This window comes from Uloborus diversus, chromosome 9 (assembly GCF_026930045.1).
Source record: "Uloborus diversus isolate 005 chromosome 9, Udiv.v.3.1, whole genome shotgun sequence".
NCBI lineage: Eukaryota > Metazoa > Arthropoda > Arachnida > Araneae > Uloboridae > Uloborus > Uloborus diversus.
The window spans coordinates 53,391,775-53,417,064 of NC_072739.1; the positions used below are offsets into that span (position 1 = coordinate 53,391,775).

General features: G+C 30.6%; 1 protein-coding gene across 3 annotated transcripts in view; it reads left to right on the forward strand.

Annotated features, from left to right (window-relative positions):
- Positions 1 to 17,586, forward strand: part of LOC129229355 (thioredoxin domain-containing protein 15-like) — a 38,697-nt gene extending 21,111 nt beyond the window's left edge. The window contains exons 5-7 of one of the 3 annotated variants that reach the window (XR_008581090.1): positions 2,497 to 2,627; positions 7,684 to 7,962; positions 17,480 to 17,586. Coding sequence is in view for 2 of the 3 variants with exons in the window: in XM_054863644.1 (XP_054719619.1) it covers positions 2,497 to 2,627; positions 7,684 to 7,910 (358 nt within the window). In the remaining variant the exon portion in view is untranslated. Of the gene's footprint in view, positions 1 to 2,496; positions 2,628 to 7,683; positions 8,195 to 17,479 lie in introns of those variants that run through there. The other 2 variants (XM_054863644.1, XM_054863645.1) reach the window with 2 other exon arrangements.
- Positions 17,587 to 25,290: the final 7,704 nt, after the last annotated feature.

Sequence of the window (25,290 nt, forward strand, 5' to 3'; positions counted from 1 at the left end):
CATAGTCTGCTTCATTTTGTCTTCTGTTCAAAAAATAAGTGCTCTGAAAAACCAAGAGGCAGATGTTAAAAGTTAAGATTACTTTTCAATTAGATCTAAACTTATTTTTGTCAGACTTCAATAAAAAGATTTTCCCCCTTTGACAAGCTCATTTTTTGGTTGGGTTGAAAAATTATAAATTCTTAAATTGGCACAATCAATTGTTATTGGCAACGCCGTCTACCTAGTTTAATAAAGGGAATCAGTTGAGCTTCAACCAAATGGTCAGAAGTCAACTTATCAGAACCAACTATGCTTTTTACAGCATGTAAACCAACGAATGCATTAATTTTTTTTGCTCAATTTTTCCGGCATCCTTTGCAAGAATTCAGCTTTTTTCATTTGATCAATTATTCAGTTTTGTTCATATGTAAATAAAAGAAATTTCTTGTATTTTCCCTATGACTTTAACCCGAAAGTTAAATACCTTGCAAAAAGTTAGTTCAGATATGGTCTTTTCAATGATATACAAATACCTATTCCACCATAGTGTATTTTTATGCTTTGAATTTATTGAGCTTTGTAATCCAAAGCATATAGTTTTTACTATGAAAAAATAAATTTACCTAAGAATAAAGAATAAAACAGGTAAAAATTAAGGTTGTTTTGGAAAGGTAAAAAAACTGAAGTTTTTAACCTCATAGATATTAAGAGCTAATTTATTTCCCCATGCACAATTGGTAATTATATTCCTTTTTAGATTTTTTTTTCTGTTATGGTTTTCAGTCTCTGATGTGGATAGATTTTGTTACATTCTTGTACATTCAGCCCCGCTTAATCGGGTAACGGATAAACAACTACCCCACTTATAGGAATAAAATCTCTCGGAATCAAATATTTCCCCGCTTAATTGGTTAATCGAATAATAGTGATCAGCTTTCGCATATATTTTTGCTTAGAAAATTTTTGAATAGGTTAAAAATAAAATAAATTAGAGCAATTGTTAACGTAAAAATTTAAAATAGTATCTTTCAGCAAGCAACATTCATATTCCATCAAAGCATTTCCACTATTCTATCTAGTTTCTTCTAGTGTTGCCATTACCAACAGACTGTCAATAATAAAATTAAAAAAAACACAACAAAATATAAATATTGCAGACAATAAGAAATTGATAAATATTGATTATGTAACACACAGTAATTGAAGTTAGAAAAATTTTCTCAAAATACCTTGAGCAAGGAATCCACTATTATGAACTTTCACCAAAAAATATGAACTGAAAAAAGGTGTTGAAACAAAGTGTTTAATACCTCAAGTTGTAAGTTACATATTTGTAATTTTCAAACATACTTGTACTATATTTACTTAATTATTATACTATTTTGTTGATTACTTTGCTTATTTAAAATACTTTTTAATCAAAAACATTTTTTCTTCTATTATTACTTAGATATTGATTTATTATTACTTTTCAAGACAAAAGGTGTCAACCAGGAAAGGTAAATAAAATTTCCCCGCTTAATCAAATAATATTTCTTGAACCGACGGTATTCGTTTTAGCGGGACCGACAGTACTTCCAGTTCTTTAATCATACTTCTGAACTGAAGGGTTTGTTTTTTGTTCACACATTTTGTGCACGTAATTTGCCCACACATTTTCTTAAGTGTATTTCTCATTTGTTAAAGAAAAGCTGTTATTGTGCTTTCTAGAAATCTTAAGTACCATTGCACAGTTAATCAAATATGTATGAAGTTATAAAAATAATTGTTAACTAGAAGTAATACACAAATTAGATAATAAAACAGACTAAAATTACTTACAGGAAAACTTTATTTCCTTGCTTTAGTCATGGGTTGTGATACAATGTGAAACTAAATTTTTTAAATGCTGTCCAAAATTTTAGACATTATATTCTGCCACTAAGTTTGCAAATTTGAGCATGTAAGTGGTATATTTGGTTGAAAATTTGCTTAACTAGAGCTTTTTGTGACACAGCTCAACTGCCTCAATGGGCCTTATTGATGGCATGGAGTGAATCAGGAACGAAATAAGTACTTTTTTATATGTTATTAAATATGTAAGCTGGTATCACTCATTGTTTTTTACATCTCCTGTAAAGTTTGTATTTTTTCTGTTACATTGTTATCATAAAACAAATAATGTATAAAATATATATGCTTTTAAGTTTTGTTCCTGAGACACAAGGTTTATATTCTAGACCCATCAGTATAGCTCTAAACTTTTTGCATTCAATTTCAGTTAGTGTTTTTTTTTTTCCTCCCTGTTTACTTCATCTTTTGTGTTATTTATTATTGTCAAAGATTCCAGATGGTTGCTATTTTTTTTTTTAATCATTTTAATTTTTTTTTTGGTTTGAAGTGTTTAAGTGTTTTAGTGTTTCGTAATACATTAATTTGTGTGGGTGTGCTATAACTCGGATAGTTATGTGATTAACATTCCAGCAAATGTTTTTAGGGAGTTTCTTTTCATTTGGTTTTGTTTATTTTTTACAGCATCCACGTACGATATGGACTGGTCTTCGTGCCAAATGTGATGTTGTTCCACAATTCCAAGCCTGTTGGCAGGTTTAATGAAACAACCCTTAATTTAGAGCAATTTGTGAAATTTATTCATAAATTTACAGGTAAAATACTAAAATATGATTTATTTTTCTCTCTGTTAATAATTTAAAATTTTATTCAAATGCTGCAAACCAATTTTCTTGTTATTGTTGAGAATCTACTGTTGGCCTCTCTTAAATAAGTACCTTTTTTCTAACATATTAAATCCAATTAACCAGGTTTATTTCATCATGCGGGGAGAGGTTCTGGCTTTGCCTCATTAAACTGACGACACTTGTCTAAAAGCATAATTGTAAAGAAGTAGAAGTAATTAATGTTAGTGGTAAAGTTTTTTTGAAATGTTATGCTTAATAGAACACAAAATTTTATTTAATATTCGTTTTTTAAACAAATACTAAAATTTTAAAAATGGATGTAACTTAGGAACGGAGGAACTTAATATATTAACTTTTTGTTTTGGCGCAACTTGCCATACTTTATTTGAAAATGTCTGTAATATGGTTTGTTTGCTTTTAGTTAAGTGTTTTGGAAACATTTTTGTATCTCATTTACATTTTACAAACTATAAACAACATCATAATACTCAAAGTTTCAAAGTGTCGATTATTTCTAAGGAGGAGCTGCAGGTTGGCTCTTGCCTTTGTTGGGAGAAATACCCTACTCATTCCAATATATTATGAACTCTCCACTTTGTGTTCCCAACATTGTTCATTGAAAGAAAAAAAAAAAAAACTTTTGAATCTTCGTGTTTTGAAATTAATTCAAAAATTTTTTTAGCAAAAATATTTTTTAAGAAAGACGTTCTTTTTGAATTATCTGGGAAAATTATTCAATTAAACAGAGATCTGAGGGGGAATATTTGATTCCTATGGTTTTTATTTTTCTAAGCAGGGCATTTGTTTATCCGTTACCTGTTGAAATGGCACTGACAGAATATTCCATTAACTGGGCATGAAATATCTATTTAGTTAATAGTCCTTCACCAATAACACCTTTACTTTAAAATCAAGGTTTTTACTATTAGTAGCCATTTAATGCAAGCCTTTTATTGTTACAGAAATTATTAGGCAATCTTAAATCAAGTTAGAATGTAGAGAAAAGTATTCACACACATGAGAACTGTAGCATTGTATATATAGAGTCAGTGATTGGAAGTAGCACGCTATAAGTAGCAATGCTATTGTAGTAGCTACATTTTTTAGTATGTAGTGTAGCACAATTTTTAAAAAAAAGTAGAGTAGCGGGTACAAAAGTAGTTGGTACAAAAAAAAAACGTAGTTTGTAGCAATTTCAAAAAGTTTTCTTTGAATAAAGTTTCAAAAAAAAAAAAAAAATATCAAACGAATCTGACTGGTGCAAGTCTTACATGAATAAAACTTGCACCAATCAGATTCGAAAGACCCTGAAAAATATGAGCTGACCTCTGACATTATTTTCACGCCATTAGTTTGTTTGGGATTGAAACTTTCAAATTTCCCCAATATTCGCCTTGTATAGCTCATGGCTTAAAAGAAAAGAAAAAGCAGTTACTGCCAACTTAGTACTACGTATGTGTTTTCAGGCTGCAGAGAATATACCGTGTCTGAACCTTTTAGATATAAGTGATATTATTTTGCCAATATTCACGTTTAATATGGAAGCTACTACAAATATTGCAGAAGAGGATGATATTCAACTGCCCGTGCCGGCTAACAATAAATATTACAGTATTATAGAAACATTAAAAAAAAAAAAAAAAACTGCCAAAGAATTTACGAGGATGCTGAAAATGCTAAAGATTTGCTTATATAATAAAAATTTTAAGGAAAGTACTGCAGCTATTAAAATAACTACAGATAAATCAAATGCTCTATTGATACTATAAGTGGGAGAATTTTAAAATTAAATTGTGTAATTCCTACTGGTAAAAAATCTGCCAGCGATAACTTAGGTAACCCAGAAAATTTGCAAACTAGTTGAAAAATCAAATATACTAACAAAGAATAGCTCAAGAATGTGGAAAGGGGACTTAAGTTCTGAATTGCAGTCGTAGGCAAAAAAATTTAAATCTGCCAAAAGAAAACAGAGTAGTTGGCAATCAGACCATTGCAACTGTGTCTAAAAAGATTATCTAGAAAAAACAATGATAATTTTAATTATTATTATGTAATTCATCATTTAATTATTATTATGCAAGCTTAATTTTTTTTTTTAAATTAGGTACACCTTCAATGAAATTGTGCTACAGCTAGCCGAATCTTTTCAGTAAATGTTTAAGTACTATCATAATGTCATTTTGTAAATATGGTGTCTAATGATTCAGCTTGTATTAAGTGTGTAATAAAATAGGTTTTATACTATAAATTTAAAGCATTAGATGTCACATTAAAAATTAAAATAATTTCACCTGATTTGTGGGCTGTGGCAAATTGAAAGTGGTAAATGGAGTTGAAATATCTGTTAAGACCTTAAATAAATGCAAACTTACTTTATTTATTAATACAATGCACTTCCACTCAAGTAAAAAAAAAATCTATTGATATTTAAAATACAGTATAGTATCAATATATATAATTTTGCACAATATTAAAAAAAAATATTTTTATCCAAATTTTAAGCCGTGCACATTTTTCTCTTTTTTGACTTTGGGGTCATCCCTGGTTTTTAAAAAAAGCTGTGTTATTAAATAAAAACACTGTTCCACAAAAGCAATAGGAGAGAATGGCATAAAAGGAAACAGTACGCTCGGTATGTATAGTATGTAGCAAAAATAAAATGCAGCACTAACAATAGTACTGTATAGTAGATACATTAGTTGTATTCGACAAACCTTTTAGTTCAAGCACATCGAAAATCTGTACATTTCTTTATTTGTCAGGAACTTTGTGTTTTTCCTCCCATTTTCAAACTTTAGATAAACAGCCTGCCAATCCGATATTTCGACTAGTACAATGTGGGAAGCTTCAGCTTTCAGTGATGCTAAAGTAAAAGTCCATTCACGAAACTAAGAATTAGTACTCATGAGAGAAGGTGATACTTAAGCCCTGCACTTCCGCTCCGAAAATTTTCCCGTTTCAGGTGAGGAAGTCGCGTCAGCTGCAAAATTGGTTACTCGAGAAAAACTCGCCATATTGCCGTTTCGCGTAAGTCGAATCCTGTTGAGGCCCGAGTCCACTGTTGTTCAAAATTGCACATTGAAGTAAAGTAAGCATTTTTAGTTATGTTTCATGTTTCGGATAATCCTCTTATATATAATAGCCAGTGATCAAGTAACCCGCGGCTTTTAACAATGAAACTTGAGCCACGGCATGATAATTTGATAATATGTTTTGGTAATGCTTAACATGAAGGGAAAGGCTTAGTCGTGACAAGGCTGAACTCGATCCGGTAACTTAACAGTTTTACTGATAAGACTGTGTCATTTCAGAGGAATAAAGAAACAAACAAACAAAAAAAAAAAGGTCAACAATGATTGCTACCTACTGGTGTATAGGGGTAATCCACTGGAGTTTGGGTTACAATTTCAACTACCAAAATATCATCAAACCGGCAATGACTTCGTTCTAATGTAGAAGAGTAGAAGTAATTTTTACCCATCATACCTTGACGGGCGACTTTCTAGTTATTAATATTTGCTAAGAGTTAGTAGTACCGTTTGGGATATTTTCCTTATTTCTTTATTACTGATTGAGTGTTGATGTATTAACATCATAAAAGTCATTTATTAATTGTAAGTTTTTGAGATTATGTGGTAAAATTGAAAAATGCTTTTATTTCATTTTATCAGGGGTCTGGGTCCGGATCCCTTGTTTGAAGCTCAAAATCAATTAATTCCTACAAAATATAAGATCCTGTAAAATTAACTTTTATGATGAAAATTAAAGTTTTTCTCTTTTGTTTAAACAATCCTTTTCATCATCTAAATCAATTTTACGTATATGTATGTCTATGCAAAATTGAAATCAAATTAAGACTGAATCGATCTACAATTTCAAGTAGCCGAGTTGCACTTCTTGATTTAAATTTTTACTGTTAGGAAAGGATTAAAAATTTGAAGGTTGAATTCCTTTCACTTTTAAATCCTTTCCTGCAGGGAATATTCATAAAAATCGTAAAAAAATGTTTGGATTGACGAATCGGCTTTGTAAAAAGGAATGAAAGAATAAATACTTTTTAGTTATATTCCATGTTGAAATGAGCCAATATATTAATATAAACCATTTTTTAATTTTTTTTTCATTCAACCCTCAAACGGTGTGTATGTGTATACATTTTATTTATTATTTTATAAAAAGTAGCGAAGTAGCTGCTACAGTTCAAAAGTAGTTTGTAGTTGCTACATTTTGAAAAAAGTAGCTGTATTGTAGTTAACTACATTTGTGCTGAAGTAGTTGTAGTTCGCTACAAAAAAATGTAGTTTTTCCAACCACTGTGTATAGTAAATGTCCAAGTCCTGTGTATAGTAAATGTAAATATAAAATAGAAAAAAATAATTAATTTGACATCAGTTCAGAATGTTCATAAAATTAACAAATCAAAACATATTTAATAATGTAAAGATTCTTAGCAAATGAAAAAGGTAATGATTTTGAAAGAAAATTGTAAGCTGTATTTTGTAATTGTATGCATAAATAGAGAATACAATAACTGAATAGCAAAAAAAAAAAAAGAAAAAAAGGTATTAGTATTTATTGCATTTTAAAACTACTTCAATTGTTTAAATAAAAGCTAAAACAGAGGAAGAAGAAATTACAATTCAAATGAAAAGGTTTATTTTCTTCCTTCAAGTAGTTTTCCTGTTCCTAATATACTGGAATTTTTAGGAGAAAGCTACTTTGACCTACATCAAGTTTGTAAAAGAGATTTTTTTTTTGCCATTTTCAATTAGTAAAAATAAATAAATAAAAAAAAACCTGCTTGAATAGGAGATTTTTCAAGAGTAGCGAAAAGTTCATAAAATCGAGTGTCAGTTGTATATTTATTCAGTTTTCCTGGTTTACAATCTAAGAATATCATGCATATAACCCTCACCTCAGAGCAGCACTAAGACATCTAATCCCAGGAGTAACACTAAGCTATCCTACCGTTGCTCTGACGCGGCGATATCTATATATAATACTAATGTATTCAATGTTTCAGGTTTACAACATAATGGAACTTTGAATGTGACATCTGCCGACATGAGTGGTCCCGTTCCTTCTTCAATAGTGAAAAAAACTGACTATGTTTTAATTTTAGCATGGGCATTTACTATATGCTGCCTGTGTTTTGGTTTCCTGAAATCATCCATCTGTCATCGCATTGTAGAATTTTTGAAGAACACATGGCAAGAAGCTGCTGCTGCACAACATGAACATGAAGATTGATGTTTTACAAAGCTGTCATGTGTCTTAAAGTTTCATGACTCGTTCATTTGATGTAAGGAATAAATGTTGGATCTGTATTGAACTTCTCTGATAGAGTGGATGATCAGTGTGCTTCTCACTAGGGTTTATCAAAAAAAAAAAAAAAAAAATGAAATTTCAAATCTTAATTTGGAATACCTGCCAAAAGCTGTGCATGTGTAAGTACAATACACATGTAAAATATTATCAAGTTTGAACATCTCCTTGAGGGTCCTACCAAAGGCTTGAATTTTTTCCAAAAATAGGAAAAAGGTCAATTTTCCGAAATTGTTATGAAAATAATAAGGTTCAAAATTTGTGTTCTAATATCATTAAAATGTTTCCTTTTAACACGCTTTTCATGTATCTTCAAAATAATTTACATTCTTTGCAGTATTAGGTTTGCACACAATTTCGTGAAATTTCCAAAAACTGGCTTTTTTCAAGCTTTTTTGCACATGGCAATATTTTTTTCTTTTAAAGTAGAATTTGTGTTTGCAATGACTGTGCAGAATGCAGTTTTAAATGGAAATTATACTTCATTACATTAACAGCCCAGCACCTACGACAAGGAGCGTAATTGCTTCAAACTGGATCAGTGGTAAATTGTCGCACCTGCCTAGCAATTCACCTATTGGTCCTGCAAAAATTCACATGGACCAGCAGTTTCACCATCAAGTAAAGTGAACAGGCGACGCAAAGGCTGCTCGCATGCAGTTCGTAGATTAATCATGGGGCAGGATGTCCAATTTTATTCTCTATGGCCGCAATTGCATCATTCTTTTTTCTGGTATTCGTGGCCGTGCCATCACAGCCGAAAGCTAAAAGATCCTTAAGGCTTAAACAAATTTTCAGTTCAAAAATCACATTGCTGTCGCGACATGTTTTCCCGTTCCAGAAGTTGGTGTCACATGACCCAAATAAAGAGAATTGGATTTTTCAACCATGAATTCCTATGATTCTTCTATGGTATCTGTCTCCGACCATATCTTTTTGTCATAGTTTTGTCTTTTCAGCTATCGAAAAATGTACTTTTCAAACCCTTTCACTTCTAGTTTGCAGGTTTTGAAGACAAGCACTTCGTCTGTGACACTTCTGTCGCTGTCTTCGAATTTTATTTCTATCAACTTTAGAGCGGTAATTATTTGACACAGTACCAAAATCTTGTAATGTTTCTGAAGCAATTGCTACAGTACATCGCACATCTGTCAGAAATGCCGTACTGGTAGCACACTGTTTATAGCGTTGGCAGAGAAAGCCTCATTTGGTCCACTTTTGAAGTGACATCAACACCAAAAGATGTTGATGGCTCTGTTGGCAGGAGTATAGCGGTTGCAATTTTTTTTCTTCTGGAATTGAAACGAAACTTTGCTGTTCCTCATCAGTGTTATTACAGCATCTCGTTACGTAAGTGAAAATCTGAAAAAAATATTGACCCTGTCATTCAACGAAATGCCTATTTTTGCCACCCGGAAAATTTTTTCTTAACAGTGATCACTGATGAACGAAAGTACATCAGAGAACTGAGTTTGCAAAGATTTTGAAGGCCAGACAACTGGCTTCTGTTCATGAAGAAATAAGAGAATTCTATAATTCAAAGATTAACTTTAATGCATCAGACTGCTATGATGTTATCAACCGGCAAGAATGTGCAATAACTGCTACCCCTCTTCTATTTTAGCTGGCATATCTAATTAAAATATTCAACAATAGATTAAAAACACCAACGCCGATTTTGCGTTCGTTTAGTTCCCCTGTCACACGCAGGTGGTGGAACGCTGTGCTAATATGGTGACAGAAGCTTCTTTGTTTGAATCAAACCTCGAAGTATCAGGTCATCGTTTGAATCAAAAAATGATTTCAAAGAGGTTTCATGGATGGATGTGACAAACTGACTATTTTATGAGGCTTTAACTAATTGATACTTTTTAATTTCCTCATTTTGTCATATACATTCTTTGTAACCAATGCACTTCTCACTATGTTTTTTAGTTAATACAACTAAATCATTTTGATAGTTTACTTCTAATGTAAAGTGAATAATACATTTAAACTTAATACATGTGGCTCAGCAGATGGAAAAGGTAGAATGGAACTCGAAATGCAGCCATTTCTTTTTATTGGATTCAGGGCTATTAATATAATAAAGTTTAACTTCACTTCCGTTTAAAACTGCATTCTGTACAGGCATTGTAAAAAAGAAAACTTGACTTTAAAAGAAGAAATATTGCAATGTGCAAAAAAGTTTTAAAAAAGTCAGTTTTTGGTTAATTTCGCGAAACTTTACGGCTTATGTGCGAACTTAATAGTGCAAAGACTGTAAATAATTGGAAAGATACATGAAAAGTGTTCGAAGGAAGCATTTTAACTGTATTATAACAAAAATTTTAAACACTAGTATTTTCATAAAAATTTTGGAAAATTGACCTTTTTTTCTATATTTTTGAGAAATTCAAGCCTTGGTAGGACCCTTAAAGAGTTGTTCCAACTTGATAACATTTTACATGTGTGTTGTACTTACACATGCACAGCTTTTGGCAGGTATTCCTAATTGAGATTCCAAATTTCGTTCTTTTCGATCCACCCTAGTTCTCACCCATGAATCTGCATCTGTGTAAAATACTGAACACCAACAACTTCATCACCAGATAAAAGTGTGTGTGTGTGTGTGTGTGTGTGTTTTTTTAGTAACAAAACTGTACCTCTATCTGTATAATGCAAAAGAAAAGCAAATGAAATTAATGATAAATAAAAAACAAAATTAATGCATCAACTTAACATTAGATAAAAGTTGGACTAATCTATACTATTATATCACAAGAATTTTTAAATATTTATTATAAAAGGTTTGCATTCAATCCTAACTTTTACTTAATTGTTTAATTCTTTTTTCCTAAAAATTCCTCTTCCCTTTTTCAATTCCTTTTTTATTTCTACATTTGATGTAGCTTTTTGCAATGTTTATTTAATGTTTAGGTTGAGCTTCATTTTATTTGTGCAATATGTTACCTTGTTTTATAACTAAATGTAATTAAATTTAACCATTCCTACTATGTTACACTGAATTTTTCAACTTGACATGTTACAGCAGTAAAACACTCGTTTCACATCAAATATTTGTGTTCTGCATTTTACAGTGATAATCATTTGTTTTAAGTATTAAAATTAATAAAATTTCAAAAATTACTTTTTTAGCAAACAGCTCATGTTTTATTTTTTGGTGTAGAAAATCAATTTAGAAATTCAATTATGAAAGAAAAAAACTAAATTTTTTTCACATAAGCAAATAGTATTTAAGTTCATGATTTTGCATTATTTTGATCATTTTGCCAACAGAAGTGATTCATATTTAGAACAAAATTAGAAATTAAAATGCAACTTTATTATGAGAAGGAGATACAGTCGAGTCGCGCCACAACGCAATTCGACTTACGTGAAATGGTTGTAACGCAAAGTTTTGGCGAGTAACAGATTTTAGAGCTCACGCAAATTTCTCGTTCGCAGCACCAAAATTTTGGAAGGAAGGAAAACGGACTTTGGACGAAGGAAGTATTGGCATCGTTATTAGTAACTAAATATTGATTTTGTGAATAGAGTTACATTCCTTTAGCATCGCTGACAACAGAGGTATCCTCACCTTACTCACCATCTCAACATTGCTTTGTTAGTTTATCACATAACCCCTCAGCATTTTTCATTATTTTTTTTTTCATTCCAAATATGAAAGTTGATAAAATATAATGCTACCTTAGCGCGCTGTTTCATCTAAAGTTTGTGAAGATGGAAAGAAAGAGAAAGTTTCTGGCAATTAAAAGAAAAGGTCAAAATTATCGAGATGCTTGAGCAACTAAAAATGCATCGCTGGTAGCACGACAGGTTTAAGTGAACCTCCCAATATGTACAATTAAAGGTCAAGAAAAAAATCTGTAAAAATTCGGAACTTAGTTTCAATATTTAAACTTGCAGGGTAAGAAGTCTCAACAAAGTGTATTCATTTTGAAAATGGAAGCCGTTCTTGTAGTGTGGATTAAAGAGACCAGGGATAAGGTATATCTCTGCATATACATAAATGGAAATGTAATAAAAGAAAAGGCGAAGCAACTGTATTAAATATGTTGAATAAAACTAACGATCTGATCATTTAGCATAAAGAATCATAATTTTCACTTTTGAAGTCATAAATATTATTACACTGTATCTATTGCATAGTATCATTTAGTGCAGTGCAGAATTTTATTAATACTACATACTGTACGTACCATACTGATTTATTTTATGTCTTTCCCTCCCATTGATCATTGATTTTTAACATCTGAAAATTACTTCATGTTGATGAAAACAGTTTTTTTTTCTAAATACGGTAAAAAATGAGTTCTAAATGCAAGAAATGGTTATGTACAGCTAAGGAATGGCTTAAAGCAGGTCGAGAGGTGTTTATGGGCATCTAAAAGAATTGGGTATGTTTCTAAAAAATTCTTTAATATGCATTTTTCCACAGTGCAAAATTTTGACTTACGCGAGGGGTCTTGGAATGCATCTATTGCGTAAGTCGGTACTTACCTGTATTAGAAAATTTAAACTAGGATTCATTCACCGTAGATTTGGCTTAAAAACACAGAGCCAATGTACACTGCTGCAAGCAAAAGAAATAATAAGTTTCACTGAATATTTTAAATGCTAGGAAGAAGTTGATATAAAGTGGTTTCATTCATGTTTTACCATAACAGAGGGAAAAAAACCTGATTTTATTCTTTCTTTTATTTGCTAAAGATGTGTTTGTTGTTTTGGCTTGAATGTAAATTCTTTGTTTCATCAACTCAACATATTTCACATTTAAACCAAAACCAAGTCATCGGCTGAATATCACAAATGAAATATATGAAGCCAAAAAATCAAAAATAAAAATATTAAGCCCTACTGAAAAAGGCATTTTTAATTTTTTCCATCTAATATTTAGCTTGTGTGTTTTATACAAATAAAACGGCTTTTGGTTTTGAATAATTTTTGATTTGACTGTATTATATTTCAAATCTTTCAATCTCTATTGATTGTATTTTATCCGTACTCTGATCTCATAAAACAAAAAGTTTATATGTTATCATTTTGTGCTGGCTCAATATATTGATTATTTTGGTATTGTCTTAAATATTCCTACAGGCTTTTTTTTTTGCATAAAAGATAAATACTTTTATTACCATTTTATTTATTCAATTACTATTAATTAGATAATGTATTACCAATAATTCATTCAACTTTTACTTGCAATTTTGATGGGATTTTGATGGTCCTTTTGTATTTCTATTATCTCATTCTGAAGCCAAGTTTTATTTTATGAGAGTAAAAAACCTATTATTTAGTTATGTCTTACTTTCATTCTACTTTTTATAGTCATTATGGTGGAGAGGCAATCTTGATATTATTTGCCATATTGTTTTCTGGGGGGAAAAAATGTTTATCCTTTTATTGGTTTTCACCCAATAGTTATAGAAATAATCTTTCAAATGATAACTAGCTGTACTTGTCTATGCATATTTATTAAATAATATTTTTCTTGTTTTTAGTAATGTCTTATTTGTTGTCATGCCATGTCTTAATTTCTCTTCTTTTCACACATAAACATGCTTCTCAATTTGGAAAAATTTTCTCTTGTTAAAATTATGCACGTTATTGTTTTCTTTCATTTTCAACCGGTTGCAAATCTTTTGTTTTTTCTAGAAAATACTCATTTTTCATAAAAACTAGTGCAGAAGTGATCTGAGCTATGTGTAAATTGTTCTATACTGATAAATGTGTAGCTGTGTATGGTTAAGAAAACTTACTGTTTAATGTTTCATAATTCTACATGTTTTGTAAAAAATATTGTTCTATGTACAATATCTAAGTAGAAAATTATCTTAGGATACTGTTGATTTTTGCTTAATTTTTTCTCAAATGATTATATTTTTTAACATACACAAATAATTCACATGTTGTTTGAAAATGATATTAATTAAATATCTTATCTACTTTTATAAACATTCAGTAAACTTATTAGGTTAAATGTTTTAAATAGATGTTAAGAATCCAGTGAATATATCTGACCCTTTCTTATATTTTATGGAACTGTTCTAAAAGATATGTTGAGTGGCCTATTGGATTAAGTTTTAAAAAAATCATGTTTTAATTTGTTTAAATGACAATTTTTTGTTGCCTGTTCAAAAACAAATTTTCATTATATTTTCTTTATTTCAGGTGATCTTGGCCTTAAATACACATTTGTAAACTGTCAAAATAGAACTGCATATTCATTCAATTCCTCTTTATCTAAAAAATTGCTCATGTGCTGTAGGTGCATTGATGTATATAAGAGGTGTGAAAAATTAAGTAACAAGACTGATTTTTTACAATTTCTTTATTTAAATGGAATTAAAACTTAGTATTGTCTTCTTCAAAAGAACTTCCTTGAGAAGCCGCGCAGTGCTGGATGCTTTTCTTCCATTCCTCTCAGCAGTTCAGGAACTTCTACACTTTTCTCTACCTCTTAGCTTGTAGCTTTAGGTTTTGACCTCTTGTACTTTTTTCCGCCTCACCCCACCTCTTCGCCTGCAGCCATAGGTTTGTAACTCGTGGTAGAATAGCCTTCATCTTGGGTGGTACAAAAAAGGCATGAGTACTTATGACAGCAAATAAGAAGGCTGAAGAGCTGCTCCCTTCCTTAAGCCACCATAGCAAATGAGCTCTTGAAAAAACTCTCTGTAGGCATGTTGAAGTTTTGCAAATAAGTTTCAATTGCACTTGGTTCAAATCTGAAGCAAAACCAGATTACACAGTATTGCTCAAAGTTGAAATCACTCATTTTTTAACTCTCTAGAAAGGAAAAAAAGCTTAAGGAAACAGTCACAGATGACAAACAAATTATTTTTCAAGTTCTAACTCATGCTAGAGGTGAATTACATGTCAATCTCGCCCCTTTCCAAGCCCTATCTGCATATGCTAGATTAGGTGCTACAGAACTAGTCTCATTACTTAAGTTACACGCCTCATATTGTGTATCTTTGCACATAAGGTATATCTCTGCATGTACATAAGTTACATCTACAAATCAATCAAGTAATTTTAAGTATTGAAAATGTTTGCATTACCCATTATATATATATATATTTTTTCTTTCGTTATTCTTCCGATTCTTATTTATAGGCATTTAGATATAGACTTAATTTTATATTTTATTTCTTTTATCAGAAAAATTGGTATAATTAATATTGGTTTTAAAAATTTTGTTTTAAATCATTTGACTTTTAATAATTGTTTATGTTTTTAAATTTGAGAGAATTTCACTAATTAAAAATGGAAAGTTTTCAGTTACTTTTTAATCAAAATTTACACTTAAAACTTGCCATTGTTCCAAGCCGCTTGGTGGCAGAGCCGAATACAGTAGAGTTGACTTTCTATGGACTTGAACCTTTATTTAGCGAATGTTTATTGCCAAGAGGTTTGTTGCATATTTTTCGAATTTTTAACCCTAATCTAATGTTTTTATTAAGAAGTGAATAGCATGCAGAAATCAAATTGCTTTAAAAAAATAAAAAGCTTAAAAATTTACTTCAAGTGCAAACTGCACCTTTGATATCCATATTGAGTTATACTTTTTCTGAGATGAGAATGATAGAAAGGTTGAAAATTAACGTAAAACATAGGTCTCCGAATATTAGAGTTACATTATGGCTAAAAATTTAACAATTTCTATTGAGAATTTTGGTTGAAATTTCTTGAGTATTGGATAGTTACACATAATAGCAATATAAAGATTCAGTTGTACTTTGGACTTAGTTGTCAAGAAATATTTTATTAGTTGTTAAAGTTCACCAATTTTTGATAGATGGTCATTAGTTAACATAAATTGTAGTTATCTGTCTTTAGTGCAGTCGAACCTTGTTAACACCAAATTGCCTTACCCAAAATATCGATTTACATGAAATACTTGTTTTATTACGTGAATTAAAAAAAGCTTATTTTTAATTGGAGAAGATGAAATTAGATTAGCAAAAAATGATTATCATGGTCCTGGAAACTCCTTTCTAACAAGGTTTGGCTGTGTTTATATTGTTAACAATATCATTAGACTAGCTAAATGTTAGCAGTGGTGCCCACCCTTTTCTGGTGGAGAATTGCATCCCATACTAGGATGACTCTCACTGGCCAGCCAGAGCATAAATTTTTGCATATTTAAAACTTTTCTAAAACAGGAAAATATAGTAAAAAAAAAAGGAAATTGCTAGCCAATAAATATTTTTTTATTACTTAATGTTCATCTTGTTAATGCAAAGTTTGAATCTGTTTTCCAGAAATCACTTCCTGAACATTTGGTCGCTTGAGTCTGCTTTGCAATTGCATGTAGTCTATAGGCTGTGGGTTGGATAGTATTTCTTTTAAAAATATGTTAAAAAATAAATCGACCGACTGAATTTTTTTTTTAATTTCAAAATAAGGACTCAAAATTTTGGGAGCAACCCTGGGGCAAATCTACCATAGCTTGCCCCCCCCCCCCCCCCCGTCAAGATCTTCAGTTCTTGGAATTGTTATTGAAATTCTTGGATTTGGGGTTTCATTCTTGAAAAATTTATATTTATTGAATTTATACCGATAAAACATAGTATTTTCACTGTTTGGCTAAGCGACCTAGAATGCAGGTTCCTTTCGTGCACTTGTTGTGACTTTCTGAAAAGATTGCTTTGGAAGGAAATAAAGAAGAGAAAGTTTCCCATTCTTGCCCTGGGTGTCGTTTCTTTGTACAGTCTAAATATGCATTAAAACCAGGCCTGTCGCTCAGGGAAGGAGGGAGCAACTGCCTCCTACATGGCTCTCAAATATTAATGTTTTTACATAAAAGTGGGCATGGTTTTTGTAGTTATCCTTTTGGCATTAAGAACGTACCTGATGTTCCCCCCCCCCAGAAAAAAAATATTGGCCTGACTAAAACATGAATGAAACTTATTATTGTTTTTTTGCAGCAGACTATTTTTATGAAAAACGTCAATCGTTTCTATGGTTAATAACTGACCAGCTACAGTAGTTGCAATTACAGAAAAAAAGCCAACAAATTTTAAGAATTATCAGTTGCATTATCTTGGGAACTTTACAAACGCAGTCTTGGGTCTGTGAAAACACCCCAGTAGCACCCCTCTCATACATAATTTTGTGTTGAATAACTTTTAAATGTGTTACAAATGAAGCAAAAACACTCATCTTAAGCAAATCTGAAGCAAACTTGGTTTTGTCCATATTTTATACGAGGGCAATTCAGAAAGTAAGGGACTTACTCACCTATTTAGTCATTTATTCACTGACTTAATGACACGCTTAACACTTAACTATTTTAACTACTAATGGTTTCTATGTGTATAAATCTACCCTGGATATAGTATTGTCTGAAGAAGTAAGTTGACATGCCCTGGTTTATTTCTGCTATCCTTTTCTCGCTATACAATGTAAAATGTTATACATACTGTATATGTTTTTTGACTAGAAATTTATAACTTGTGGTGTGTTGATGCATTATTTTTCTTTAATAGGTCGTCGATATCTGTGTAATGTATGTGGTAAAGTGTACAGACAGATGGGAACACTTAATCGACATAAAAGAAATCACACAGACTTCATGTTCAATTGTTGGCTGTGCTCCTCTCAATTCAAAAGGAAAGATATATTGAGGCAACATGTGCAGACCGTTCATTCAAAAGTTTGTGATAACTTAAGTAAGATAAATGATACAATTTATGTAACAGAAATAAAAGAAGAAGAGACATAAAGAACCTGTTATATCTTAAACTATTTGAAAGTTACTAATGCATGGAGAATCATGTTGCAATACAAATTATGTGCAAATTGCTTATATTAAATCACATTATTATTAATATTTTGTTAATTGTTGAACTGCAATATATTTATTATTTAAGATCAAATTTGACCATTTTCATTGACAAATTATTAATAGTGTGCAGCAAAACATTTTTGCCAAGCTAAGAATTGCCTGTTGATTGATCTCAAAACTTTGCTGTCAGGGTCAAGTTAATATTCTAGAACAATTTTATAGTAAATCATACATAAGTTTAATGTGGATTCATTATAGTTGGTATTTTAATCTGTGAGTTAGTCATTTTCAAGTAATCTTTCAATTTGGGTATATAAATACCTTTTGGGTGCATGGCGGAGTGGAAATTAGTTGGGCATGTTTTTTTAAACTCAAATACAGAATTAACACAATTTAGGTTATTCATAAATTTAATAAAAAAAGTTTGCTGAAAGACAATAATATTTTTCTTTTCAAGGTTTAACTTGAATCAAGTGAAAGCTAATAGGCAGTAAACCTAAAAAAGTAAATAAATAAAAAAAATAAAATTCGAAAAAATAGAAAAGATTTTTAAAATTTTGTTCTGCTAGTGTTACGGTAATCCCTTGTTCTATCGTACTTTTCGGGGGTCAAAGAAAAAGCGCGATATAAAGAAGTCATTATAAATAGTTATCCATCCAACATACAAGAAAATTAGCATTTGTTCTTTTTGACATGATTTTCGATGTAATTCACGATTTTACTATCACATGTATTAAAATTTAAACAAGATTTAAATTTAAGTAAATTATCAGTGCCAAAGAGGTACAAATATCAAATAGCAAATGAAGATGATCTTTCTTAGCTACTGCGAGATAAGGGTATGCATTCCAATACCCTCTTATACCCAATAGACTTTCTAATCCTTTTGATTAACAGTAGAAAGGATGTGAAAAGTAAAGGTAACTAGATTGTTTCCAGAAAATTTTCGCCTATACTGATCTTTGCTGAAAATCCTAATCTGTGCAACTAAGCATAAATCTATTCTGCACTAAAAGGCACTCAGAGAGGGCTTATGTTCTTTTCTACCTGGGCCAGTATGACACTTACATGCTGTCTCACTCATTGTAAAGGCCTAGTATCAATACAAAGCAAATGTCAAGTAGTTTCCAAACTATATCTGGTCCTGTCTTAAACTGAAATATACTGCCGGTATGTACATTTGGATGATAGGAATTGCCGCTGCTTTTCCAGCAAATTCAGATGAATAGAAGAATCTTCGTCTTGTTCATTGACAAAATAAAGAAGAAAAATATCTTTTCTGAGTAATACAGTCCGACCTCCATATATCGAAGTAGCAAATTGCCGGAAAAAAATTCCATATATAGAAATTTCGATATATAGAAACGATCTTATTTTATCATAAAAATCTCCTAAAACAGTAAAATTTAAGCTAATTTTCGTGCACGAAACCCAATTTCTAATTTATGCGAGCATCGGATCAAACGAATGTTAATAACTGAAAAATTAACAGAAATTACACATTTTTGTGCCTTCAAACATCTTCATTCTTCTGCAGTTCCACTTGATTCGCAACATGAGGATTTTCGTTTTGACAATGTAATCGAGAGAAAAATAAAAAATCAATCTACGTAACTTGAATGATTTTTACTGCAGCTAAAAAGACTAGGAATGATAATCAACAGACAAAAAGGATAACTTGAAACTGATTTTACAGTGTTACTGTTACAACTAAGATTTGAAATAAACTTGAAGGAATATAAGAACTTCAGAACGGAACAACGACCTATCTACACACCCCTCAAACCCAGATTTCTTATGAGTTTCTTAGCAACCTTTAGTAAACATAATTTTCTCCCCTAACCTTCATTTCTCATGAGACAGTCTATAGAGGAAAAAAAATGTACAAATGTCTCGAAAAAAATTTCGATATATAGAGATTTTTTCGATATATAGAAACAATTTTTCTATGTAATGAACATTGAAATTTGCTGGGATTTCGATATACAGAAAATTTTGATATGTGGAAGTTCGATATATGGAGGCTCGACTGTATATGTTTTCATGAATGGTTTCAAGCTTAATCCATTAATGCCCAACTTCAAATTTTTAAAATTTTATTGGCTCTTTATCTTTGTGAGGGTGCTAAATGAAATGGAAAAATAATAAAAAAAAAATCCTGAATTAAAATTTAAATTTTTATTCTATGTTATGTTGTTGTCCTATATATATATAGGATGCTAGGCACAAGAGGGGACGTGTTTTTACAAACATTTCAACCTTTAGCTTTTCCAAAATTAATCACTTGTTTTTCATTAAATTTGCATGTAATGAGACATTAAACAAATAAAAATGCAATGTAGCAAGGCATAATAATGAAACTTTGTAATTAAAAATAATTTTAATTATCGTAAAATATTATAATAATGTGAAAAAAATCTGAAAAATGCAAGAAATATAACAATTAGATTATTTTAACGAGTGCTTCTAATAAAACTTTAAAATATTTACATTTACTTAAAAATAATGCCAAATAAGAACTACAATTGCAATATATCTGTTTATGAGAAAATTTTTTTTTCCTTCAACATCTTTAAAAAAGTTATTAAGTATGAAAGATTTCAAAGCATTTCTCATGCAATCCTACTAAGCATTTATTGCACTTTCTTTTAGATTTCTTACTGCAGTAAGCACATCTTATTTGTTTTGCATTTGTTCTATTAGGTGATCTTTTCCATCAAACCTAACTTCATTGCATACTCTGCTGGACAATTACTTTGGTTTTCCCGAAGCCACACTGATATTTGCTCTCTTGCTGTACTTTGCGAAATATGTTTGGCAGATATCTCTTCTGAAGTGCAAATGATCCATTTTCTTTTCTTCATAAGAAGGACATAACCTGTGCAGCAGCCATGCATTTTGCACAGGAGCTTCTCAGCCGAACAAAAATAGTGTTCGGCACCATTTTTTGGCCCACATGAAACAGTGGTATTGGACTAGCTACGTTCTGATCCACACGGTCTGTTCTACCCATGAATTTATTATATTGGGAAACAACAAATAGCTGGTCTATCTCAATTTTTCTTTCAGCATGCAACCATCATTTAGCTTGAACGATGGGTGTAACACCATATTGTTTGGATGCTAAGGCAATAACACTACTGTCATTCCATGTTACTTAACTCAAATTTTTAATGTTTCGGAAATCATAACTTCCTTGCTTCCGTTTTCAAAGGATTTAATTTCTTGAAGTGGACAGTTTTCAATTCTGTTTTTCAGGGTTCGTACGGGTCATGGAAATCCTGGAAAGTCATGGAAAAAAAATAACAGAACTTCAGACCTGGAAAAGTCATGAAAAATTGAAATTTTCATTGAAAGTCATGGAAATTTATTTCAAGTCATGGAAAAATGTCCTGGACAAAGAGAAAGGAACAGTAACTAAAGGAGCATTAGAAATCTTGAGTGATTTAACAGTATAGCACATAAAAGCTATTAAAAGTGGAAAATTGAACGATCCAAAAATCAAATCTGAATTTTGAAATCTCATTGTATCCACTTCTGTCGCAGCCGGTTGCCATTTTTTGCGATGTGATTTTACTGCCTGGACGTCATTTATTTTGAATTTTCTGTTATTTTTAACACTTCTTATGTTTCATATTCTGTAGTAGCAAAATTTCATATTCTCAGTTTTGCCACGCCCACTCAAAAAAAGCAATTCAGTTGCATGCGTGTTCGATTCCATCACTTGTAAGAACTTTTATTATTAAATTTTTCAGAGTTTATCTTAATTTGTTGAATGTTTTAGAAAATATAGATATTAAGTGAGGCGACAGAATACAGAAAAAGAGGAATTCGAATGCTCTAAAACTGTAGTGCCCAACATACAGCACACAAAACTAATCCATGCGACCCACTGCTACGTTCAATGTCGGGAATTAAACATGTTCTGAAATTTCTGTACCTATTAATTTATATGCATTAGAAAATGCAAATTTGTAAACAAAACAAATATACTTTTGAATCAGAAAGATTGATTCATTACTGAATGGTTTTTTCAAAAAAGATCTGGTTTGGAAACATAAAGAACTAAACTATGTGGCTTTACTCTAAAGAAGCAAAATACTGTCAAGTTATGTGGATGATTAAAGGCACTGTTGACACTAAAAGGTAACTTTTGAAGCAAATTTATTGAAACTTAATGATGACTCATTCAACTTTTGTCCCATTCAATATCATTCTCTCTGTTTTTTTAAAAAAAAATCATACATTTAAGCATCATCATATTTTCTTCACTGCATTTTTACTTTATTTAAATTTATATGATAAAGACAAATAAGAATAGTTTAGTTTTTTAAGTGTGCACTTCTTTTTTTTTCCACAACGAGTAAGTGCTTCAATGAGGCTGTGGGACGTTTTGCTAATGCTCATTTCCAAATATTACCAAGTTTGAGATTAAATAGTGCTATTCTCTTCGTGTAATGAGGTCATGAAAATTTTCATTGAAGTCATGAAAAAGTCTTGGAAAAGTCATGGAAAAGTCATGGAATTTTTTTATCCAAATGGAGTATGAACCCTGTTTTTCGCACAGTTCCGGTTGCTCCCATTCTTTTCTGTGTTAGTGTATCAATTAAACCAGATGAAGTGAAAAAATTGTAAAAAAATAAATCATACTGCTTATTTTCAGGGAGCTCCAAAATGAGGTTCATTACAACTGCACCTCCCATCTCAATTCCAATGTGTTTGAAACAGTTCCCTGTACCTCTGTATGGTTCAAATTGAATTAAGCAACCAAGTTTGGTGTTTAAGCACCAAACTTTATATCCATATCTGATAGGTATTCCTTTGATGTACTGTTTACATCCGTGATGCCCGAAATATGGAACCATACTTTCATCAATAGACAACTGCTGTTCATTTGGTATATAACTTAAGAATGTTTCTTTTAAGAGGTTGAAGAATGGGCACAGTTTAGCTATTTTATTTAAATTCTATTATCGGCGAAGTGCAAATATTGCATAATTTTTTTTAAATTGACACCGTGTCATGGCTTTCGAAATTGCATTGTTTCTTACATCGCTTGAGTTTTCCCAGTACATTCCTCTTCTTGGTTACACATTATAACCACTAGTCAAAAGAATAGCAAAAAAAAAAAAAGCAGTTTATCAGCATCAATAACAAAATCATGATCTCCCTTTTGACCTGCATACAAAATATATTGTTCCAAAATTAGTTCAATTATTTTGTAATTTAGGAACAGTTCAAATAAAGAGATAAGGGACCAATGGACCTCCAAAAACGGAGGTTTTTGTACACTCCATGTTAACTGAAGATAATTTTCTCTTGGTAATTCACTTTTGGACCAATTCTGAATTTTTCTTGGGAATCTTTTCCACAATACATTTTTTACAATGTGGCAGAGTGTGTTTTAAATCTTTTATTTTACTGTCTGATTCATCAATAATTTTTCTTTCTTGATTATTTTTTCGAAGAGTTACAACCGCTTTTGCTCTCAATTGTCCTCCAGTTAGATTGTTCATTTCTAAACAGTCTTCCTTTCCACTGTCTTCATCAGTAACTTCATTAGATGGTGGATCCACAAAATATCAGCTCCAAGCCCCTCCCTTAGAATTTAAAACTTCCTTGCTTTTAGTACTTTTTTCTTAAAAAAAATATAAAAACATTTCTACTTCAGCTGTTAATGTTTCCATGGGGAAAATATCCGCTAAACCACAGAGGGAAATATCTGAGCCCCCCCCTTACAAAATTTTGCATATGGACGCCCTCCGATACAAGGTTTCTTTATGATAATCAGCTATTTGATCTAGAATAAAATGTTTTTACTAAGTTATGGATAAATATTTAAGGGGTTACAGTACCTCAAAAATGATGAAGCGATCAAAAAAATGTTTATTGCTTATTTCAAAACTAAAAACTATTCTAAACACAGGGGAAAAGTTTCATTGCTGTAGTTCAAATATTTAAAAAATTATGAGTGGTTTTAGGCCATGCTCGCTATGTGTTCTTATGCAAAAGAAAAACTTTAAATTGCTTTATCTCGATGTTTTTTTTGTGTTTTCATGTCATTAGAATCCCTAAGGATTTTTTTCTATTAAAGATACAGCTTTAAAGTAATACTTTTTGCAATTAAAATAACATATTTGACAAAACTGCATTGGATAAGCATTTTATAAATTACTCAAATGTTTAGAGCATGTTAAACCTTTAAAAACCAAAATTTAAAAAAAAAAAAAAAAAAAAAAAAAACTTTGAATTTTTACATAATCACAGAAAATTTTCTAATAAACTCATAAGCAAATGAATTCACAGATTTTTAGAGATGATTTTAGTGATCGCTTAGTAAAAAACTTTTTTTTAATTAGTGCAAAAATAAAAAAGCCTTAGAGATTTTAAAAAATTGAAATTTTCCTCAATTTTTTGTATTTTTAAAAAAGTACACAATATTTTTAAATTTTGAAAATAAATTATTGATTACAATATAAGTATGCATGTTATGGTTTCAAAAAAATACAAAATTTATTTAAATTAAAAAAAAAATGTTTGAAAGTTACTGTGATCCCTTAAGCGTCCTTTTAAAAGGATGCTAGGCACAAAAAGATTAAAGCAAGGTTTTTTTTTTTAGGTTTTGATATTTCATTTTGGGAGATGGAAGAAATGCGATATATCAGAATGAGCAATACAATGAGGGTTACTGTAAAAAGAATCATTTTCTTCTGGCTTAAATACTTTTACTAATGCCACTGTAACTATTGAGTGGGAAAATTTATGCTTTAAATTGCTTAAGGTTCTCTAACACATATCAAATGTACCTAGTTCAGATATATATTGTATTTGCCACACCATTTAAATATCTACCTGCTACTATTGTAATATTTTGGAAAATTAAGGTATTAATCACAGATTCAAAGGGTATAAAATGCAATTTGTGCTGAGTTACAGAAATTTATCTAGTTGTTTTGTAAATAGAAATGAGTCATGATTTTTACTCAGTATGATTTGTATGTTATGCACTTTGAATCTGAGACTAATAAATTGAAGGTATATTGGTATTAAATGCTGATGTTATTGTACCTAAGTTTGTACAAGTGAGCAGAAAGGTATTAACTTTTTTGTGAATTGATGGCAAAGTTTAGTTTTTGAAACATATTTGTTCATGTAAATTGATAAATTATATTAAATGTTCAATTCAAGTTAAATTTATATCAAATTTATTTGTTGTCACTTACTATTTGTGTCCTGATTGTATCATGAATATATTTTAAACCTGTGATTATTTTCATGCCTGTATCATATTGTTGTCATGATAAATATATTTTGCACCTTTTCTTGCGATTTCATTAATTATATGACTGTATTGATAGAATTATTTACAGATTTAGAAAGCTAAATTAATTTTTTGTCTGATAATCCCTAATAATGATGTTTCCTCATTGTAGGACTGGATAGGAGAAACTAGGGAGGTTGCACACATAGAGAGACTTGACCCATGGGGATATTTTCCATGTAAAGATATTT